The 22,554-nt window shown below is 38.0% G+C and overlaps 1 protein-coding gene across 10 annotated transcripts in view; it reads right to left on the bottom strand.

Moving 5' to 3' along the window:
• The window catches only part of RBPJ (recombination signal binding protein for immunoglobulin kappa J region), a 218,639-nt gene that overhangs the window by 45,294 nt on the left and 150,791 nt on the right, over positions 1–22,554 (bottom strand). For 3 of the 10 annotated variants that reach the window (XM_043572834.1, XM_043572840.1, XM_043572833.1), the window contains exon 2: positions 20,342–20,524. The exons of the other annotated variants lie outside the window; for them this stretch is intronic. In XM_043572834.1, the coding sequence (XP_043428769.1) occupies positions 20,342–20,358 (17 nt within the window). In that variant the 5' untranslated portion in view covers positions 20,359–20,524. The remainder of the gene's footprint in view (positions 1–20,341; positions 20,525–22,554) is intronic. 10 annotated transcript variants of the gene reach the window in all.

The raw sequence follows: 22,554 nt of genomic DNA on the forward strand, positions 1-22,554 counted from the left end.
TCAAAATATTCACCTTTCAGCAGAAATGACTACAGTCCATTATCAATTTCTCATAGACTGATTATAATTTAAAGATTAAACTCTATCTCTCACTCTTATAATAGGGAATGGTAAGACAGGCATAAATTTTTATCTTTATTTGCAATCTATTTTAAAAACAAGGTGTCAAAAATAAAAAATAAAAACAAGGTGTCTATTCACATGATCTGTGTTAACAACTGAACCAGAAATAAGTTGGACCAACCAAGTGTAGACCACTCTCATGTAAAATGCTTTTCATAATAGGTGTATGGTGTATTTAACAATAAAAAATAATCTAAATCCCTAAGTACTCTAAGGATGCTTTTAATTTTATAAAATACGGAATTAATTCTTCATTGTGACAAAGAATCACTGCTATCCAATTATCTTTTTGATAGTATATATTATCGATATCTCATCGGCAAGAAGTTTCTCAAATTATATGCATGCTGTATTATATAAAATGTAGTTCTGACTAAATGTAATAATATATAATAATCTGCTTATATATCTAAGGGGGAAAGTTATGATTCTGGCTTTTTTTTTTAATGTTTATTTATTTTTGAGAGAGAGACAGAGAGAGAGGGAAACACAGAGCCTGATGCAGGGCTCGAACCCATGAACCATGAGATCATGACTTGATCATGACACATTGCTACAAAAAGTCCCCAAAACCTGATGTTATCTAGAGTAACAATATTAGAACATCAGTTTTAAAAACAGAGGTGGCTGGAAAAGCAAGCTCAAGTCTTTGGGAAACTCTTGTACCCCTGGGTTGTGGAACTAAAAGCAACTGCCTCTATTTTACTGTATTTCACAAATTTTCTGCTTTAACAGAAATGAGAATAAAATAAAGGCAAGAGACACTGGTGTAGTATTTGCAGGAAATGAGTAGAAAAGAAAGCATGAACAATCCAAACTCATAAACTAAATTTTATACCAAATTTGCTGTAAACAGCATATTAATTTTATACAGTTGGAAGTATTGGGATTCCCATGATTTAAGACAGTGAAATAAAATAGCACTTGATTGAGGAAAAATTAGTAATGTTGACTCATATCCTCAAGAATGCACACCTGGCCATGCCACCAGAAGGAAACAAATAGGTAATACACATTATTATTCTATTTTATGATAATGTATAATATGAAAAGAAAGCAAAATATACTAGGAAGCTGTTTGATAATTTACTCACAAAAAAATATAAGAGGCTAATTAGAAAAGGCTACATATAACATTCTGTCCTTGTCTCCAGATTCATTCATTCACCTAGTAGAAATCAAGTATAGATATATGGAATACATCAGTGAACAAATCTATGTCTTTATGGAATGTATATGCTATTAGGACACATGGACAGTGAAATATATGCAAAGATGTTCTTCTATGTAATTAACAAAAGTAAAATTTTAGAAACTACATATTGTACCTATTGGATAGAACTGGAGATTAATATTTAACCAATTGAAAAATTTTTAAAAATAAATATGTAATTTATCTCTACTGTAAAAAGCTCATCCATTCTCTGTCCGTGGCAGAAAACAGCCTATTAAGTCACACAACTTTGAGCAAAACATGTCTGCCTTTGTTCTACTTTAATTTCTAGTTTTGAACTTGCTCTTCCCTCAAGAATCACATTTGGTAACAATACTGCTCACAACCTGTTGAGGTGCAACCAGTGGTCCTTGGCACCACGTGCCCTCCTGGCCATCACATGTATTAAATGTGTTTCTATGAGAACAAATATCCTACGGGGTAGATTTCAAAGACAAGCCATGCTTGCAGCTGGCCCCATCAGGTGAAGAAACGTGCTTCCCCCAATTCCCTGTACTGGTAGAACATCTAAAAGCATGGTTTCTTTAATTTTGATTCTACCTTTTCTTTACAATAAAAGAAAAATATCAAAGTCATCTTTGTAACAATGTGGCAGCAGTTTGTGAAAAGCAACAGGAAAAGCGGAAAGACATAACTGAAGGGTGACTGAGACCATCATCTCCAGCTATTCTCAGTATCTGCCTTCTTAGATATTTCCAATATTATTACTGGGATAAGGGGGTGCCTTTCCAAAATCCATTACCTGGGGAAGGGCTTTCTCGGGTTAAATCTGCAAGAGCCATAAGCCTTACTATCCAGATGGCATAACTGAGTTGCGAGAACACTGGCATCCATTAACACTGCAGATGAGATCTTATATGAAAAGTATGCATCTTAAAATCTATGGCTTCTAGAAGAGGGGGCAACCGTACACTGGGCAAACTATGCTAATTTCATTTATCAAAAGACTGAATGGGACAAACCGACAATGCTTCCTAATATAATGTATTAAGTAGAGTACATTATCACTTCTGTGATGTTACTGCCAAAAAAATGTAGAAACTGAAGATGAACACGAGAAAATTTAAACCTGAAGCATGGATTAGTCAACAAAATAACCGAGCCATACTTTAATTACTTAAAAAATTTTTTTTCAATATTTATTTTTGAGAGACAAAGAGTGTGAGCGGAGGGAGGGGCAGAGAGAGGAGGACACAGAATCCGAGGCAGGTTCCAGGCTCTGAGCTGTTGGCACACAGCCAGACATGGGGCTCAAACTCATGAACGGTGAGATCATGACCTGAGCCAAAGTCAGATGCTTAACCGACTGAGCCACCCAGGCGCCCAGTATCTGAACTATACTCTTAAAAGCATCGAGGTTACCATTAAAAAAAAAAGAAAAAAAATTTTAAAAAAAATTGGGGGCGCCTGGGTGGCACAGTCGGTTAAGTGCCCGACTTCGGCTCAGGTCATGATCTCGAGGTTTGTGAGTTCGAGCCCTGCGTCGGGCTCTGTGCTGACAGCTCAGAGCCTGGAGCCTGCTTCAGAATCTGTGTCTCCCCTTCTCTCTGCCCCTCCCCTGTTCATGCTCTGTCTCTGTCTCAAAAATAAATAAAAAACGTTAAAAACTAAAAAAATAAAATAAAATAAAAAGCATCAAGGTTATGAAAGATAAAAAACTGAGGAACTGGCCAGATTAAAAGAGACTAAAGACACATGATAACTGAGTGCAACATACTATCCAGAATTTACTTCTGCTATAAAGGACATTATTCAGACAACTGACAAAATCTGAATAGAGCTAGCAGAGTGGAGAACAGGATTATATCAATCTTAACATCCTAGGTGTGATAATTGTACAGGGGTTATGTAAGGGACTGTCCTTATTTTTATTAGAAACAACCACCACAATATTTAGGGAAACTAAAAGAAAGTTGTCTACTTCTTACCTTCAAATGGTCTAGAGAAAATAAAGTGTGCGTGCGTGCATGTGTGTGTGTGTGTGTAGACATACAGAAGAATAAAGCAAATGTGGTAAAATGTTAACACTTGAGATACCTGGCATTTTCCTTGTAGTATATTTGTAATTCTTCTGTAAACTGAAATTGTATCAGAATAAAAAGGCCACATTTTGAGAAACACTAATCTCTCGATCAAGTTGCTGGCCTGACCCTGCTTTGCCACAGAAACTGGTGGTGACAAACCTATCAAAAACATTCAGGGGAGGTGTCATATAAAAGACTATGGCCAGCTTCCTGATACAGCTTTTATGTTCTCTTGATAATTATGCAAGATTCGCTTACAGATGTAAAGTTTTGCTAATACTCAGTGTTAGTGCACAAGTGGACAAACAGAAATCTCACACACTGTCGGGAGTTTAAATTTGTGCAATCTTTTTGGAACACATTTTAACAATGTCTGTTAATAATTCAAGAAATTTATTATATAGGTAGACAATCTGTGACTGTGGAAAAATATGCATACGAAGAAACATCATGAATAAAGCATCATTTGTATTAACAACAACAAAAAAAGTAAATGTCATGTGTACAATTAGGAATCACTTTCTGATTATCTACCACCGCCCAGTCGCGGCCATATATACCTAAAAAAGCAAACCAGTTAGGGGCGCCTGGGTGGCTCAGTCAGTTAAGCGTCTGATTTCAGCTAAAGTCATGATCTCACAGTCCATGAGTTTGAGCCCCATGTCAGGCTCTGTGCTGACAGCTTCAGAGCCTGGAGCCTGCTTTGGATTCTGTGTCCCCTTCTCTCTCTGCCCCTCCCCTGCTCATGCTCTGTCTCTCTCTGTCTCAAAAATAAAGACATTAAATAAAAAAATAAAAATAAAAAAAAAAAGCAAACCAGTTAGCAGCATTCATTTTGAATGAGAAAATAAGGTCCACATTTTCATCTCCCCCAAGTGTACATATAAAAAAATACATACACCTTATACACAATTATTTGTGATAATTACAGGCAGCAGCAAGAATTCCAATTTGTTCTAGAATGTGTCACACAATTTAATAGGTGCCTTATTCTTTACTAATTAAGTCTGGTTTAGATAAACAGCAAAATAAAATTACATTCTCTAGAAATCAACTCACACACCAAGTGTACAACACAGGTAGCTTAAAGTAAAAATAGATAAAGGCATACGAGTTAAGAATTTACTCAAAAAACAGTCTCAGCAAATTTCCCTGGGAAAGCTACGTTAGAAAAACATATGCCCAATTCAAATAAAGAAATTCACACCCTTAAGGAAAACATATACTTCCACAAAGGGAAATACAATGCAACTTAAAGAGCTTTAAATAGGTTCCAATGTTAGCTATCTGCTTAATTTTTGTTAAGAACTCCTTCAAATGCCTCACTTGACCTCATGAACTGCCTTTTAAGGCCGCGTTCAAGAGGTGCAAAGTGTCACCTGATGGAACACAGAGTATCACACATGGGAATGGTAGACAAGTGCTGTGGTAAGTACGTGGACTCCAGAGCTGCACTGCTTAAATTCAAATCCCAGATTTAATGCCAACAAGTGGAAGTTACTTAAATTCTATGTCTCATTTTCCTCAACTGAAAACACAGATAACAGTACTTCCATATGAGTCTCACAAGAATTTAAAATGTTGACCTATGTATAGCACCTAAAAGAGTACCTGGTACGAATAAGCACTCAGTAAAACAGCACTACTGCTTCAAGGCTGGATTACTCAACGACATTTACTCTAACAAATATGGTAAAACTGAAATCGACCCTTCAAAACAAATACACATTTATATTGTTTTAGAAATACATGTAATTAACCATGTATCTCATAGGGATTAACATTCAGAATATATAAAAAACTCCTCTAACTCAACAACAAAAAACCTGATTTAAAAATAGGTACAGGAGAAAAAAATAGGAAAAAGACGTGAACAGATATATTTGTCCGAGAAGATAAACAGATGGCAAATAAGCACGTGAAAAGATACTCAACATCACTAGTCATTAGGAAAACGCAAATCAAAACCATAAAGAAATACCGCTTCGCATCCACTAGGATGGTGATTATCAAAAATAACAGAAAATAACAAGTGTTGGTGAGGATATGGGAAAATTAAAACCTCTGTACCTTACTGTACTGTGGGAATGTAAAATGGTGCGGCCACTATAGAAAGCAGTGTGGTGGTTCCTCCAAAAATTATACATACAGTTACTGCATGACCAATCAAATTCAATTCTGGGTGTAAACCCAAAAGAAGTGAAAGCAGGCACTCAAACAGATACTTGCGCACCATTGCTCACAGCAGCATTATTTACAACAGCCCAAAGGTGGAAACAACCCAAATGCCTACTGATGAATGAAGAAATGAACAAATGTGGTATACACATATAATGAAATGTTATTCTGCCTTAAAAAGAAAATTCTGACACACGGTACGACGTGGATGAACCTTGAAAACTTTATGCTGAGAGAAATAAGCCAGACACGAAAGGGCACATGTTCTAGGATTGCACTTATATAAGGTACCTAGAGTGGCCACATTCACAGAGCCAGAAAAGTAGAATGCTGGTTGCCAGGAGTTGGGGCTGGGGCTGGGGATAGGGGTCAGGGAGCAGAGAGAGTACAGAGTTTCAGTCTGGGAAGATAAAAAGCTTTGGAGATGGATGGAGATAGTTGTACGATAATGTAAAGGCACTTAATGCAACTGAACCGTACATTTAAAAATGGTTAAAATGATACATTTTATGTCGTCATATATAATTTACCACACACAAAAACACATTTAGTTTTGCCTTAAACTACGGCTTAGAGAGGGATAAGGGCTCAGCTTTGAGGGGTCCTAAGTTACTACCAGGTCAAGTAACAGCAGCTGTGCAGTAACTTAAACACCAACAAGCAGGTGCCAAAACAAACAAATGAGGAGTATATGAACATATAAATAGAAACAGCACATGTGTATCCACATGTACACAGACACACACACAAACGGTTCCTACCACCATCAAGGCAAAGATACGAAAGGAGAAAGAGAGGTTTGCCCTAGAATTTATCCCTTCCAAGGAAGGGCAGCCCAGACAGCGTACAAGTAACCCATCAAAAACTGTTTAGGACTGGGGCGCCTGGGTGGCTCAGTCGGTTGAGCAACCGACTTCAGCTCAGGTCAGGATCTCAGGGTTTGTGAGTTCGAGCCCCGCATCGGGCTCTGTGCTGACAGCTCAGAGCCTGGAACCTGCTTCCGATTCTGTGTCTCCCTCTCTCTCTGACCCTCCCCCACTCATGCTCTGTCTCTGTCTCAGAAATAAATAAACATTAAAAAAAAAATTAAAAAAAAAAAAAACAAAACTGTTTAGGACTAAACACCTTTCATAGAAAATCCACAAGTGATCACGGACAACTGGCTTATATATGAGATGAAGTCACAAAGTTTTCTCCCACGCATGTCCCCTCTTATTTTTCATGCCCACCTCAAGTTACGAGCAGTGAAGATTTTTTTCCTCCCTACAAATTTTCTGTCAGAGATGTTAAGGTTGTCAGTTCTTTAAAGGCTAAGCAGCCACTTGGAATTTCTTTGCAGGAAGAAATAAATCTGATTATTAATCAGAAGAGGTATTAACTTTTTTCTCATCCTTAAATATTCTAACCTTAGTGAGTCAAAAAAAAAAAAAAAAAAAAAAAAAAAGGAAGGAAGGGAGGGAGGGGTTGAAAAGAAAAAAGAAGGCAGCAAAAGACATTTTTCTCCCTACAGAAAATTTAGAAGGCCATAACAGTATAACCATCCACAATGGGATTTTTTTCCCACCTGTTCTTCGTGGGTTCTACTCTTGCAAATACATGCAACATTTAGTGTATAAAACATCTGTCTGGGAAGGGCTCCAGTTACCTGTTAACCACGGCCTCGGACAAGTGAACAAGAAACGTCTGACACTGAGATAGGTCAGAACCCCAAGAAGTGGCCATCAATGATTTCTGAGATGGAAGCTTACCCTACAGTACAAAGGGCCAAGGAGATTTTTAGTAGGAAAGGATACGAGAAAAATGGTTACATCAGGAGTTCCTGCCTCCAGAGAATAAGTTATGGAAAAATAAGTAATTTTCAGTAAAAAAAACCCCACACAACTATTAAACCAAAAGAACTTGAAATGTTAAAGCCACACTCTATATTGAGTCCTAACGCTCTAAAAATAAAATGTTCCACACACCTGGTATGTGGAGACAGGCCAAGCATCATACATCACATAGGTCCCATCACACGGAAGGAAATGGGAGGAGTAGGAAAAGCATGTTTCCCTTTCAAAGTTAGGTCCACTGGGTGTCTCCCTACTTAGTCCTGACTCAGCCTATGCAACAGAAAAGCCTGAGAAGCAGTATCATGCAATTAGGCAGGACATGGAGGCTTGTGATTCTTCCTTAAGGCAAGTACACCTTAGAATGTAGTGATACTGCTAGCCCATTGACAACAGTTTAAAATATATTGCTTGCTGACTTGAGATTATTATTGCCGATGAAATTCCAAAGTAGTAAAAATACTCTCCCCACATTATGTATATAAATGAATACCAAAAGACATGTACAAGAACATCTGTAGCATCAGACATAAGCCAAAACTAACAACCCAAAAGACCAGTGTCAAGGATCAGATAAATTAAGGAATAATCATACAATAGAGTGCTATTCAGTAACCAAAGTGAACAAACTATCACCATATATGTGATACGCTGATCGCGAGCAAAAGAAGCCAGACTCAAAAAGGCACAAAATTATATAAATCTGTTTATAGGAAATTCAAAAACAAGCCACACTAATGTGCAGTGTTCATCGGGATACAGGTTACCCGTGGGAGAGTAGCAGAGAGACCAGAAGGGGCAACAAGAAGGGCTTCCAGGGAGCTGGTAACATTCTTGCTTCATGCGTGTGATGGTCACACGTGTATATTCACTTTGTGAAGATTCACTTTATTGTACGTTTACAATTTGTGTGCTTTGTTTCTGTAGGTTTATGACATTAATTTAGAAATATATATGTGTGTATGTGGGTATTATGTATATTTTTCTTAATTGTTTTTTGAATGAATGGCTGGTTGGGGGGGGTGGAGGGAAAGAGTTCTTTCCTGGAATTCATTCCTATTGCCTTCATAAGGCAGTGATTTCTAGTCCTGGGCTACACCATTCCAGGATGATATATTTCATATTAAGAAAAGTTAAATATCATGTCAATGGGCATATAAATCCTAACAAAATTGGTCTTCCTCCCTCTCCATCCAAATTGTAGATCAGATATTCCCACAATCTTCTCTCCTATTTAGTAGGCAAAATATCAGGATCATCTGTGGCAAATCATCTACCACAAGATTACGTATTTTTAAAAAATCACTAACTATGAAATGTCATGGAAAAAATGCTGAATATGTACTAGGATTAAAATGTTCCCATTATTAATCTTAAAACTGGCTTCCTTTGCCTATCTAATCTAAAACTGAGAAAAGGAAGGAGACAGAAAATGGTTTAATTGTTTTCCCATATTCTGGTTATTTTTATCTTAATCATTTAACACACATTTAAGTGCCTATCGTGTGTTAAGCACTGCACTAGACTTGGAACATGTGGCAACAAATAAGACACACTGTCCCTATCCATACAGACTACACTGTAACAGCAGCTACTAGAAGGCTGGCGTAAGGCTAGTACTGTGCCTGCATATCTCAACTGCATACACTTATCAGTCCTATAACGTAGGTGCTATTATCCTCATTATGCAGATGCAGAAATTAGCTCAGAAAACTACCTTGCCCAGGCACCTGGGTGGCTCAGTTATTTAAAGTGTCGGAATTTGGTTCAGGTCATGATCTCATGGTTCCTGAGTTCAAGCCCCAGGCTCCCATGCTGACAGCTGGGAGCTGGGAGCCGAGAGCCCGGGGCCTGGAGCCTGCTTCGGATTCTGTGTCTCCCTCTCTCTCTGCCCCTCCCCCGCTCGCACTCGGTCTCTGTCCCTCTCAAAATTAATAAAACATTAAAAACAAACCAACAAAAAAAACAGAGCTAAAGTATAATGTTCATGGTTTTCCATATACTCTGCATTAAGATGGAATTTAGCTAACATGCGAACATGGGGCCAGGGATATGAATTTTATGCTAGAATTGTAAAGTGCAGTAACTGATCCTAAAACTTTCTACGATACAAGCACAGATGTGGTTTGCTTCAGTGAGGGGTCCACAAAAAACCAAAAAGGAAACCTTCTTTACCCTCCCAATGCTTCAGCTACTGACTAAATCTTAAAGGTAAAGGGTAAAATTTTCTTCGAATACTAGAAAGTGAAAAAAATGCTGTTTAAAGCTATCAATACATAAAATTCAGTAAATCTAAAGACAATTGCCAGAGGAGCCACACCTTGGCTACCACACACATATGCATACAGACACGTGTGTGCCCACATATGTTTGTCATAAATTTGACATTTACTCTTACATTTTCGTTGCACAAGGAAAAATGTTACAATTGTAGTGGGAACTGTGTCTTATGACTTTACTATTTACACTATCGATTATAATTCTGCAAAGTACATTTTCTTCTGAGTTGAAAGGAACCAAGAATCTACACAAACATCTTCAGTAAACAAAGAGGTTTTACATTCTTCTTTTTTATGGTGATAGAAATTATACAAACACAGTACCAGCCCAACCTCCATCAAACCATGTTTGGCCAATTTCTTACATAGCCAAATCTCTAACACAGTTTGGTATTCTCAAGTATCTGAATTCAGCAGAGCATCCGCCTTTTATTTTCCTTCAAAAAGCACGGACCAGAACATTTATGGATAGGGTAGCCAGAATAAGGTCTAATGAATAAAGGTAAGGCTAGGACTAGGGTTTATAAAGGAGTTAAGCAGTTTCAAAGAATCCTGTCCCAGGGGCGCCTGGGTGGCGCAGTCGGTTAAGCGTCCGACTTCAGCCAGGTCACGATCTCACGGTCCGTGAGTTCGAGCCCCGCGTCAGGCTCTGGGCTGATGGCTCGGAGCCTGGAGCCTGTTTCTGATTCTGTGTCTCCCTCTCTCTCTCTGCCCCTCCCCCGTTCATGCTCTGTCTCTCTCTGTCCCAAAAATAAATAAAAACGTTGAAAAAAAAAAAAAAAAAAAGAATCCTGTCCCTGAGGGCATAATAAACGATGCCAATTATCACTTTAAAATATGTAAGATAGGACACTGAATTAAAATGGAGAATTTTAATAAACAAAAATAATAAAATGATCAAAATTCATATGATCAGAATGGGAAAGAGACTTCCAAAATGTTTATGTTTATGTTTTTTATAATACCATTGCATGAATAAGGAAATGCCTTTCAGCGTTGAGTGTTAATACCCAAAACAACACATTTCTTCTGAATTACAACAGGCCATAATATAATAGACCTGCATTTGTGGTAATGCCTAAACCACTCTGAAGAAGTGGTCTTAACCACAATTCAAAGCTTAAAAGATGGCTTTCTGCCAAAGTCTATCCGAGCCAGTAACTTGTCACGCTGCCTTCACGCACCGCTAGGACCAAAATCACGGACCCAGCAGCTAGTATCTGCTTCCTCAAGCCTCACAGGAGGCCCAGGACTCTGAAAGGTAATACGCAAGACAGCGGCACAGAAGTTGAGAGTGCAATCTGACGGCAAACTGCTTTGCCCTGGGTGGGAGGAAAAGCAGCCGAATACTCGAATCATCTGAGGACCTCTGCTCAGCATAAAGGAAAGGTTCTGAACTGGGAACGACCATGAAGTGATTAAAAGTACAGATCATCAGAAACTGATGGTGTCGAAGCACTAACACAGGAGCAAAAGCTGGGAGTCAGGGTAGCAACAAAGAAAACGAGAATAACCACCTTTAATAGGACGATGTTTTACTCACCATCTGAGTCATTCACGTATGTATGTACTTAGTGTTTTGCTGTGCTATGAATTTAAATTATGCAAACTGCAAAGCTGTGCTGTCAGAGTTAATTTACTGTCTAGTCGACAGCCCAACATCAAACTGTCAAACTAGAAAAGAGGAGGATAGGTCTTCCTTAAAGATAAACTCTACTGCAGCCACTTAATTCTTAACATTCCTTTTACCAACTTCTACACCTGCATGCTCCCTGAAGACATGTCGTTTCTCTACAGTAGTAGTCTTACTGACCTCTTCTCATTCTTTCCTCCTGTCATAAACAAATCATTGACTAATGCTGCCAACTGTATCTCAAATTATCTTCTCTATTTCCATTCCCCGATTCCACAAGGCTAAATGAAGCTCTCATTACTACTATCCACAGCTTCCTAAACTGGCCTCATATAGCAGAACAGAGAAGTATGTAACAACAAATAGCATGTATCTCCTTATATATGCTGTCACTTAATTCTCATTCATAGCCCTGACAGGTAGGCATTATTTCAAACTTAGAAAGAAAATTGAGCTCAGAAAGTCACAAGGCAGGACTTTCTCCTACCTCTGACTATGCATTGACCATACTAAGGTCAAGATAATGAGACCCACACATAAATACATAAGGAAGCCATACTCTGGTCCTTAAACTGGTTATCTTCTTTATCTTCCCAAAATAAGGACTTTTGTCTCCCTAATTCACTGATAAATTAATGTCTATTTTCTTTTTTCATTAAACAAACCACCCATCATATGAAAATTTAATGTTTCAGAAAAATCATTTTTTAACCTGTAAACTATTTCTCAGCAAACAAAAACTGTTGAATCTCAAGAATGAAATGCTGTAGTAATCAAACTAGAAAATATGAAACAATGCCACTAGGTTAAATAAACCAGGGAAATCTGATGTGTTAATAGCTGTAGGGATTAGTGGAATCCAGAGCCTTTAAAGAGCTATAGGAGAAAAAAAAAAAATGCCAACCTGTTTCCTCAATAAATCAGATAGGCACAGTGGATTTTTTTAGGCCATAACTTTTATGCTGAACAACCTTTTTTTTTTTTTAAATAGAAGTGTGCATAAGAGAAATATGGCCAAACCTATAAGCTTATATTATTCACATTAAAGTCGGCTCAAGTGTGTATAGTGTTAACATCAAGTTTTCAAATATAAGCCTGTAGACAGTATGTGTTCACTAACCCAATAAACCAGAATAATAGCAAGTCATATGTTAAAAAAGAAAAAAAGGTGGCAAAACCAAAAAAAAAAAAATTATGGAATAGTAGCTCTTAAACTATAATATTATTTAGATGAACTATTCTGAATTAAAAATAATCATGAACAAATTGATCTGAAATTAGAACACTATTTTCCACATTGGAGAAAAAAATTATAGTCTCCCAAATAAGTCAATTATTAAATTTACAAGTTTTATAAAGGAGAGAAAAAGAAACTATTTTACCAAGTCCAAAAACCTAAAATGATGACTAATTTCCTCACCTTAATTAAACTATCTACTTTTCCTAAGGAGAATGTCCTGCTATAGTTTACTATTATTACTTGCTCAACAATACCAATGTTCCTTAATGAGCCATGTTGACATCTTCAAAAAAGTATTAATCCATGTTTTTGATAGATTCTTATCAAGATCTAAATGGGGCTATAAACAATACTCCTGAAACAAGGTACTTAGAAGTCCATGTTCCTTTACACAGTTTTGAGGAATCTGATAGGAAAACTTACATATACCAGGTATAGGTCTCCAGCAATTTCACCCAGGCAATTTTTCATTGTAGTTTCAATAATCAAATAGTAATATAAGATCCATTACGTATAAGCCAATAATATTGATGCAACTGACAAATTAACTTCCTGGGCTTTTTTTCTTCTTAATGTTTATTTATTTTTGAGAGAGAGAGCGAGTGAGCGAGCAGGGTAGGGGCAGAGAGAGAGGGAGACACAAAATCCAAAGCAGGCTCCAGGCTCTGAGCTGTCAGCGCAGAGCCTGACATGGGGTTCGAACCCACAAACCTCGAGATCATGACCTGAGCCCGAAGTCGGGACACCTAACCGACCGAGCCATCCAGGCGCCCTTAACTTTCTGGGCTTTTTAAATGATGGTGGTTCCTAGGTATGAAGGAAAGTTTAAGACTAAAATTAGATCCTTAATTCTAAGTATAAATTTGAACTTTGGAATGAAAATCAAAGTTAAAGGGGAGTCACAGTTCTAATTGTTGATTTTTTTTTCCTGGTTATCCCTCAATGCCTTGGTTTGGTTCCAGTATTCCTCAAGAATTAATCCAACCAGTCTGGTCATTATACTCAACAAATCTTTTAATCTGACAGAGGAATACTACTTGTCCTGGGGTCAACCCTTTTGACTTCTGGACAACTTGCTAGGACCTACATTTCATACTATTTTTATAACATCCTCCTTTCTCTCACTTGGTCTGCCCAGTTCTCACACTCAAAAGCACTGTTCACACATTATTTCAAACAGGAAGACTGCAGAGCAAATATTCCTATTTGTTAAGGCTGCATGTAAAATAGAGAGGAGGTTGTGGGGTAGGAAGAGAAGAAAGGATACAGAGAACACTGGGATGCAACAGAGCAGTGAACAGGAAGAGAAAAGGATTGCCTGAGGAAGTGTCAGAGCCACCAAGCTGAAGAGAAATAAAGCAGTAATGGAGTGTCTCGCGGCCATAAAAGGGCAATTGTCCACCTCCTAACAAACTAAATCTGGTCAATCCCAAATATGGAAATGTTTTAGTTCAAATACAGAGCTTTTCTTCTGTGGGATACGAGCATAGATCACAATCATTCTTTCCCTATTAAAAAAAAAAAAAAAAAACTCACACTTGGAGATCTACCATTGTGAGAAAAATCTGTTGAATTATTGTATAAACTATTTCCAAGATTTGTTCCCCCGAAGTCCAGGTCTTTCTAACAAAAAACCACTCTAGCCCTTACACAGTTATTCGAGGGCTTCAGTCTCCGCACTGTAAAATACAAACGTTAATTTTAACAACCTGGAGAGCTGCAGGGGGCATTTTGTAAGTCCAACACTCCTTAAATACTAGCTATTATGCGCTCAAGATTTTCTCGGTCTTTAATACAAATTCTAACTCAGAGTTCAGTGAGGATAAAACTGAAGAAATTAAAATCATCTCAAAATGTGATTACTTCCTTATATATCCACTCATTCTCTCCATTTGTAAATTAAGAAGTTGGTACATAAGAAATGGTCTGTCCTGCCATGACAGGTCAAGTGCATGTTAATAACCCCTATTACCAAAAGTTCGTTCACTTAACAAGTATTTACTAAGTACCTGCTATGACTAGTCACTGTCTGGGGGCAGGGGATACAGGAGTCAACAAAACACAGTGTGACTTGCGGGGGTAGAGAGAGTGGCATTGAAAACTGGTTCTCAGCAGGTGGAGCCACAGCTTTTATTTCAAAAGTCAATGTTTCCAAAGGATTTTACCTGCTCCAAGTCACCGCCTGTACCTGCCTTGTCCCTGCCCCAGGCCACAATTTCCCACTCACAGATTACTTTGTCCACAGGAATTTTAACCAAAAAGGAACTTTCACAAAGGTAAATTTCATGCAGACTTGATTAATCTAGCTGCTTAGCTGCTACTATCAGCACTTGCAGCACATTTTTAATCACCTTGGTCCTCCCATTGTTGTAATGAAACACAAAAGAACTCCACCAAAGTAAATGCTCTAAAAACATACTTTGTCCTACCGACCACCCCAAGAGTTCCTCCCCAGGATTCCTTATAACAAATAATCACAGAGCACAAGCGTGTGAGCAAGGGGCGGGCAGGGCGGGGGAGTGGAAGAAGGCAGCTGTCCTTTCCGATCGCTATTTTCCAAAGTCGTACATTTCCAGTTATTATTTTTAAAGAGTATATGCTGACGTGGCGGTTGTTAAAGCAACACCTGACGACTTGTGGGCGTCATCTAAAGCTGCCATTATTTTATTTGCAGTTCACTTGCTCTGATGTGTAAGAACCTGGCCACATGGCTGATAAGGTCTCCATAATGAAAACCGTACCCCTCATTTAAGCAACAGGTTTGGCATGTGTGCACATTTCCGGCTCACCTACGCACTAGCCTCCCCATAATCACCTAGCAGTTCAATATTACAAGATAAACGGATTTCTTTTTTTTTTTTTTCACAAGCAAGATATTCCCCAATTTTCATGACAATTACTGACCTAGTTAGTATATTCCACTTCAGTTAGGTTCATGCTTGAGATAGGGTTCTAAAGTATTCTTTTAATAGATATCCCAGATTCCAGAAACAGGCAAAATGGCAATGTTTTTCAAAGTACTATAAATTAGCTTGAGAAAGTGCCTAATGCTAACAATGTTATCATTTATACAAAAGATTTTTAAAACTTTGTTATTTTCATAATCTAAAACATCTTTTTAAAACACTCTCAAAGCAGCTAATCTTCATTCTTAAGAGAGTTTTGACTTGCTTTTAGTAACCAAAAGTATCCTGGAACCATATCTAATAATTAACAGTAATTTATGAAATGTTCTTTCTTCTAATCCTAGATATGTGGTTGGGGCCATCTGTGGCCACTGCTCTCAGTTCGAGGCCAACTAAACTAGAATACAGTTTAGTTTCTTTCTAAACTACATGTCAGGAGGAAAAATCTACCAAAGATAAAGGATACAAGTTGCTCTCATTCTCATGCATGCTGGTAACTAAAGTAAAGGGACATAGTTGTGAAGAAGAAATAAATGCCAGGAAGCAACACCATGAAACTTTGCAGTCTCAACAGGAGAAGCAGCATGAGGAAGAGAGAGGAGGTTGAGAATAAACCGGACTTAAATAATGATGAAAAGCCAAGCGATGCTGTTGATGAGGGTAGGAAGAACTGAACAGTCTGGGAGAAGGCAAGGTCGGGTGGGGAGTGGGAGGTTTTGGGGAAATGGAGTAATGGAAAAAAGGAATTAATTTTCCCATTCTCTGAATCCACAGGCTGTTTTCTGCCTCACCACTAGCAATTTACCCCTGCACACACTGGTGCAAAGACAACCTACCATCAACGGCATACTTAATCCACTGGTTGGGGGGGTGGGGTGGGGGGGTGGTGGTTACTACTTTATCTTCTGTAATTTCAAAACATGATTTCTAAGTTTAGTATATCGTACCCAATTCAGAGCAGGAACTATGTACGTCTGACTCAAATTCCAAGAACTTGCAAAGAAAGATGAATTGTGCTTATCATCTTTTGGCCTCCTATTCTGGCAAAGATTTCTTCCATTTTTCAACTCCCAAGTGGAGAAAGCTAATATACAAATTCCATTGCTATGAAACCATTTACCAGAAGTCTTCATTCTCTTATTGTTTTCTAGAGAGAAACTGTATTTTAGACACAATCCTAAAACAAACACATGCTGATATTGTCCTACTTTGAAGCTTTATTTTAAAATATTCACCAGAAACTCTGTGATCACCTTCAACAAATCTATAAAACAAATATCTGCCTGTTAGCAGGACACTGCAGTGGACAGAGGCACAAATACAAAAAAATAAAAGGTCTAACATTTAACTACACTAAATATTATAATCTATCTGATTTATGCTTAATCTTTTTGCAACATTAAACTTATGTCTATCTTCTGAATTGAAGCAGCACCTGTTTATTACATGCAAAGTCCTAACATATAAGGAATGAGAAAATGAACTGGGTGGGTTTTAGTATATATCATCAGGTTTTTGGGTTTGTTTTTTTTTTTAACTGTATGGGCCACTTTCATCAATGTAAAGTAAGAGTAAATTCGTCCTCAAGCAGTATATATTATAAATTTCTTACCTAGGAGACTTTAAATATTTACCAGGGCAAGCTCACACCTCTTCACACATACCAATAACATGATAAAAAACAAAAACAAAGGGGCACCTGAGTGGCTCTTGATTTCGGCTCAGGTCATGATACTGGGGGTCATGGGACCAAGCCCCACATAGGGCTCTGTGAGGAGCATGGAACCTGCTTGAGATTCTCTCTCACTCCCTCTTTCCCCTGCACATGCACCGTCTCTCTTAAAAACAACAACAACAACAACAAAAATGTTTCACAGCTCATTAACTATAACCTACCATCAGAGATAAGACCACTGACTGAACTGATAATCCTGTTTTAGATATGTGAAGTCTTCTGGCCGGGGTCAGTTTGGCGATCTAGATTTGTAAGACTGAGCTTCATACAATTTCCCAACTGACCAGTACTTAGGTCTCTGCAATCTGGCACATATACATGCCCCTAAAACAAAAGTTTTACAAAGCCATATTGTGGGATACATTAAGACATTTGCTATTCTGTTCTTTTCCGCTTCATTTAATTAAGGGGGAAAGGCAGTAACTTATTAATTTGACTCCAGAATAGGCTACTACTGGCAGTTTGAAGATCACTGATCTATAGATGGTAAATACCAGAATGTATGCCAAGGGGCAGTATACTTGATCACTCTACTTGATAAAACACCCTTGTAATGCCACTCAAACGCCATTATGTTCTCCTATTCTCCTCTACTCCTTAGATACTCTCCTATAATAACCTTCACTTCAAATGAAAGGGATGGTAAGGGGACCCTTGAAGGTAATATAGAGCATGGCATACCATCACAAGCCACAGACTGGAACGTATCCTGGTTATTTCTTAACAAGGTGAAACAAGACAGACCAATAGCATCTGTGACCATGGTAGGCACACTTAAAGCAATCCAATCAACACAAATGTGTATACATTTTATTTCGGCATTTTAAAAACCTGAAACAAAATATTTTTTAAATAGCCTTTTCTATAGCCCATGCTCTCTGATATTTTATTTTCTATTCTAATATGTGTCTTAGGGGCGCCTGGGTGGCGCAGTCAGTTAAGCGTCCGACGTCAGCCAGGTCACGATCTCGCGGTCCGTGAGTTCGAGCCCCGCGTCAGGCTCTGGGCTGATGGCTCAGAGCCTGGAGCCTGTTTCAGATTCTGTGTCTCCCTCTCTCTCTGCCCCTCCCCCCTTCATGCTCTGTCTCTCTCTGTCCCAAAAATAAATAAACGTTGAAAAAAAAAAAAAAAAACTAATATGTGTCTTAATGCTGATCATAACCCATTAAATCAATTTCTTGACCCACTAATGAATGGGTTGAAACCTGCAATTTGAAAAACATAGCTTTAGAGAATGCTCTACTTGGGCAGAATTAGAGGACCATAGATAAATTACCAGTCTCTAGTGACCACCTTTCACTGATGAGAAAAAGCCCAAAGAATTGAAAGCATCAGTCAAATAGTGATTGTTCATTTAGCTCAAGGAAGATCATCTGAGAAAGTGTAAAACTCAAGGTAAGAAAAATATGTTAATAGCATCCCCCCTCCCAGACCAGGTTCCTGATCTGGCATTTGATAATCATCTGTTACTCAACAATGGCTTCCTACCCAGCACTGTGTGTAGAATTTATTTATATAGATATATAACCTATATATAGATATGTACATGTACATACACACACACACATATATATACACACACATATAAAATGCATTAACATAAATTATATAATTACGTATACTTATGTTACTATATTTTTAATATATAAACCTTTTTTCCATATCATTTTTACAACCTGTCAAAATAATAAACTAAGTGTTAGATCTGAAACATAGGTCAGTTGGCACTAGAGTGTAAGCTTTTAACCACTAAGTTATCAACTTTTCCAAAGGGTTCCCAACTCTGGTCTCTGCATCAAGAATCCTCTGTGGAGTTAAAACAAAACAAAACAAAACAAAACAAAACAAAACAAAACAAAACAAAAAACAAAAAAACAGATGCCCCATGTACTATCCCACAAAAAGAGATTTTTAAAGCTGAAATAGCAAATATTATAAAGAAATACATTTTATAAACAATGTATTCAATATCATCTCCAACCCATGTCAGAAAAGATCTTTTTAGAGAGTAGATACTATTGAACTGAATGATTGCCTTGGTTAACAAGCAGCCGACCTTACCTCAAAACTTGATTACACTGCTGTCATTATAGGCTAGAATTTAATATAAAGCCCTTTTGTCTTATGTTTAATAACTAAATTCCACCTAGAATTTAACTGCTAACCTGTCAAAAGATCTTAACATAAGGTAGCCCAACTGATAAAAATTACAGACTGCTCTGGTATATTTCTATTAAATTTACCTATCAATGATTTAAACTGTTACCTTCCCAATATACTTTCCTTCATTACCTAAGAGATGAAGAATTCCGAACCCAGTACAACAGTAATAAACTCTGCGTTCTTCCTGGGTTTATTCACTTCCACCATCCCTAAGCAAACATTTAGCAGGAAGCACACCATACAAAAGTAGGAGGTTTCCAAGGTTTCAAATAATTAAAAAGTAGTTTTGACTACATCAGTCAAATAAAATGTATGAACACAAAAACCCTAACAATTTTTGATGGTTAAGTGGGTAATATGAAACCTAGAATTACCACTATTAGCAACCACAAATAACAGTGGGACTACATACCACAAACACATGAATGATTAATTAGAGAAGCAGTATCACTGTTAATAAGAAGACACTCATTTTCCTCTCAGGAAAAATTATTTGTAAAAAACAAAAACAAGCATGAACTATAAATGGTCCAAGTAAGAATGATTTTGTTTAGTCAAATTAAGGCTCCAACTAAAGCATTTAACCAACTATTTCCTGTTCAGGCCATGAAATGACAGCACGGCAGACAAACTAGTCTATGATGCAGACCACAGAGCTTATTACAGACTAATACATGAATAATTCCTAAACTATTTGGTAAAAGAAATTACAGCCCATCACTATTAAAATCCAGGGAAAGTATCTATCCCAGTGTCTTCTATAACCATTTCTTGGGGCGGGGGTGGGGTGGGGTGGGGAGGGAATCATTCATCAAGCTGGTGATAGATACATGGGTTTTTTTTTTAACAAAAGAAAAAATACTATCACCATAAATCCATAACCACATCTATAATCTAAGTATTAAAATCTCTTTAACTATGTGACAATTAAATATAGAATCATGAGCGTTCATTCTATCCATGACCCTGGGGTCACTGGGAGATTTCTAAAGCATACCTTTTAATCCACGCCATGGTACTTCAAGAACATGTTAAGGTAAGTCACAGCTTGGAACACTTCGATGCACCTCAAAACACCTCAGCCAGTGTATCTGTATCATTCTCCTTTCCTTTTGAGATCATAATGGTTCCGAAGAACTATAACGCTTCCATTTGAATGATAGTCTCATAATTTCAATGACTTAAAAACAAAAACAAAAAATAAGGACTTAAGTGTTGGTATGTTAAGCCACTGGTGCCCTGTTAACTGCTGCCACGACTAACAAAAACAAAGCTGCTGCTGCTACTACGGAAGTCATTTTTTAACGTGAGGCCTCATTATGAATGAGAAGGAATACACACTTAGCAGTTGGCGCGACAGCTCTGGCTTTACGGAGATCCAACAAAACCCCATAAAATCTCTTTGCCCCAACTGATTCTTCAGTGTTCTTTTCACGAAATGAAAATAATCTAAAAGACAGATCTGAACACTTGGTGGGTGCCTATGATGGACCAACTCTTCTATTCTCTGTTAAAAGAGAGCTGAAAATAACCCACACAACCTGTATAAAAGGGAACTCATTAGTAAGTACAGCAGAGGGTCCTGTCCCACCTGATGCTAACATTGCTAAATCTTTTTCATTCCATGGAAGTCATTATGCTGAAAAGAGCTCCAGTTTGTAAAGCTTACTTTTATAAGAGTATGCACGTATCAATGAACAACACATGGCTAACTACCAAGTGGTACTGCTGCTCTGTGGCTGCCCTGGCAGGTTTCCGTCCCGCGGTCCTCACTCCCACCCACCTTTCTTATATAAAATACTTAAAACACTTCATTATTCAAGTGATACGATAAGTTTATATGCCACATTGTAAATCTAAGAATTCACTCTACTTTTGCCTCAGGTTTGGCAATCTGTAACAGTCACCAGAAGGAGTACTCAAGCTACACAGAGAAAGTAAAACTAACTGACAATCAATATGCATTTGTCATAAAGCAATTAAAATTACTTTAGGATGACTGAAGTAAAAGCAAGCCATAAAAAGGGCTTCCAAAGAAAAAGAGTCACCGGAACAGGTCTGTTATGCTCTGGGTCTATGGAACAGCTCGTGTGACGGTAAAAGACAAGAAATGGAAAATGACAAAATTTCCCAGCCAGCACTAAAAAGTCTGTGTTAAGGAAAAAGTGGAACTATTTCCTTTTTGCAAAAGTAGGTTCAATTGATGAAAACCTTTCAAAGTCCAATGTCAGAAAATTACATATTTTTGAGATTTAGATTTATTGCAGGTTGTGGAGAACGCAACAAATACAGGTCTCTCTTCAGAAAGCTGACAACAGTGACAAAACTGCATAGAGGAAAGAACTCTACCAGGGTAGGCAGGAAGAAGCTAATGAAGAACACAATCAAGGGACCCGGCCCAGTGAAATCCACTAGAGCCACGGTAGTCTTTCTGAACAGATTGTTTTACCACGCAGTGGAACTCCCCTGCCCCTTCTCACTTCACCTCAAGGCCTCCTGACGGGCCAATAGATGTTACAACTCCCTGGAAGGGCGCTCGCGTGGCTTCCTATACCCTGCTCCTCCAAGTAAATGCGTCCTACACACAACTACTAGCTTAATATTCCTGAAGGACAGCTCCTCCCTTGCACGTAAAAATTAATGTCAACTATTGGGAAATAGGGAAAAATATAAATACATTAGATAAAAAAGAATCAAAGCCTAGGTCCGAAGCTCTTACTCATTACGTCGTTTCATTGTTAGAACCTCATTTTATAGAGGACAAAATGGACACTGTGGTCAACTAACTGACCCAAGAGAGCAAGCAGCAAAAGAACTAGGACCTAAATCTAGACCTTTTAGCTAGAATTTCAGCACTTTTCTGTTACAATATTGTTGCAGAATATTGCTGGGGGAGTGGGGGTCCTGAGACTGACATCCGTTGTCATTATGCCAAGAACCGTGCAAAGCACCACTGCTATTTCATTCTGGTCTACCACGCCCCAGACTGAGGAGTTAGTTGCCTCCTTCTGCGCGGGGAGGTCGGGCTCAGAGATTATTTAAGCAATCTGCTACGCCAATCTATCTTCTAGAGTAAGTCAGAAGAAATCAAGTCCAACACTTACGTTTGTTTTTCAACCTGGCTGATATAACAATAATTTAATTTTACAAAGCCTTCTTCACTCAAAACCCAGTCAAACATATGTAAATAGATCTGTAGCCATGGTTTAT

The sequence above is a fragment of the Prionailurus bengalensis genome, chromosome B1 (genome assembly GCF_016509475.1).
Source record: "Prionailurus bengalensis isolate Pbe53 chromosome B1, Fcat_Pben_1.1_paternal_pri, whole genome shotgun sequence".
NCBI lineage: Eukaryota > Metazoa > Chordata > Mammalia > Carnivora > Felidae > Prionailurus > Prionailurus bengalensis.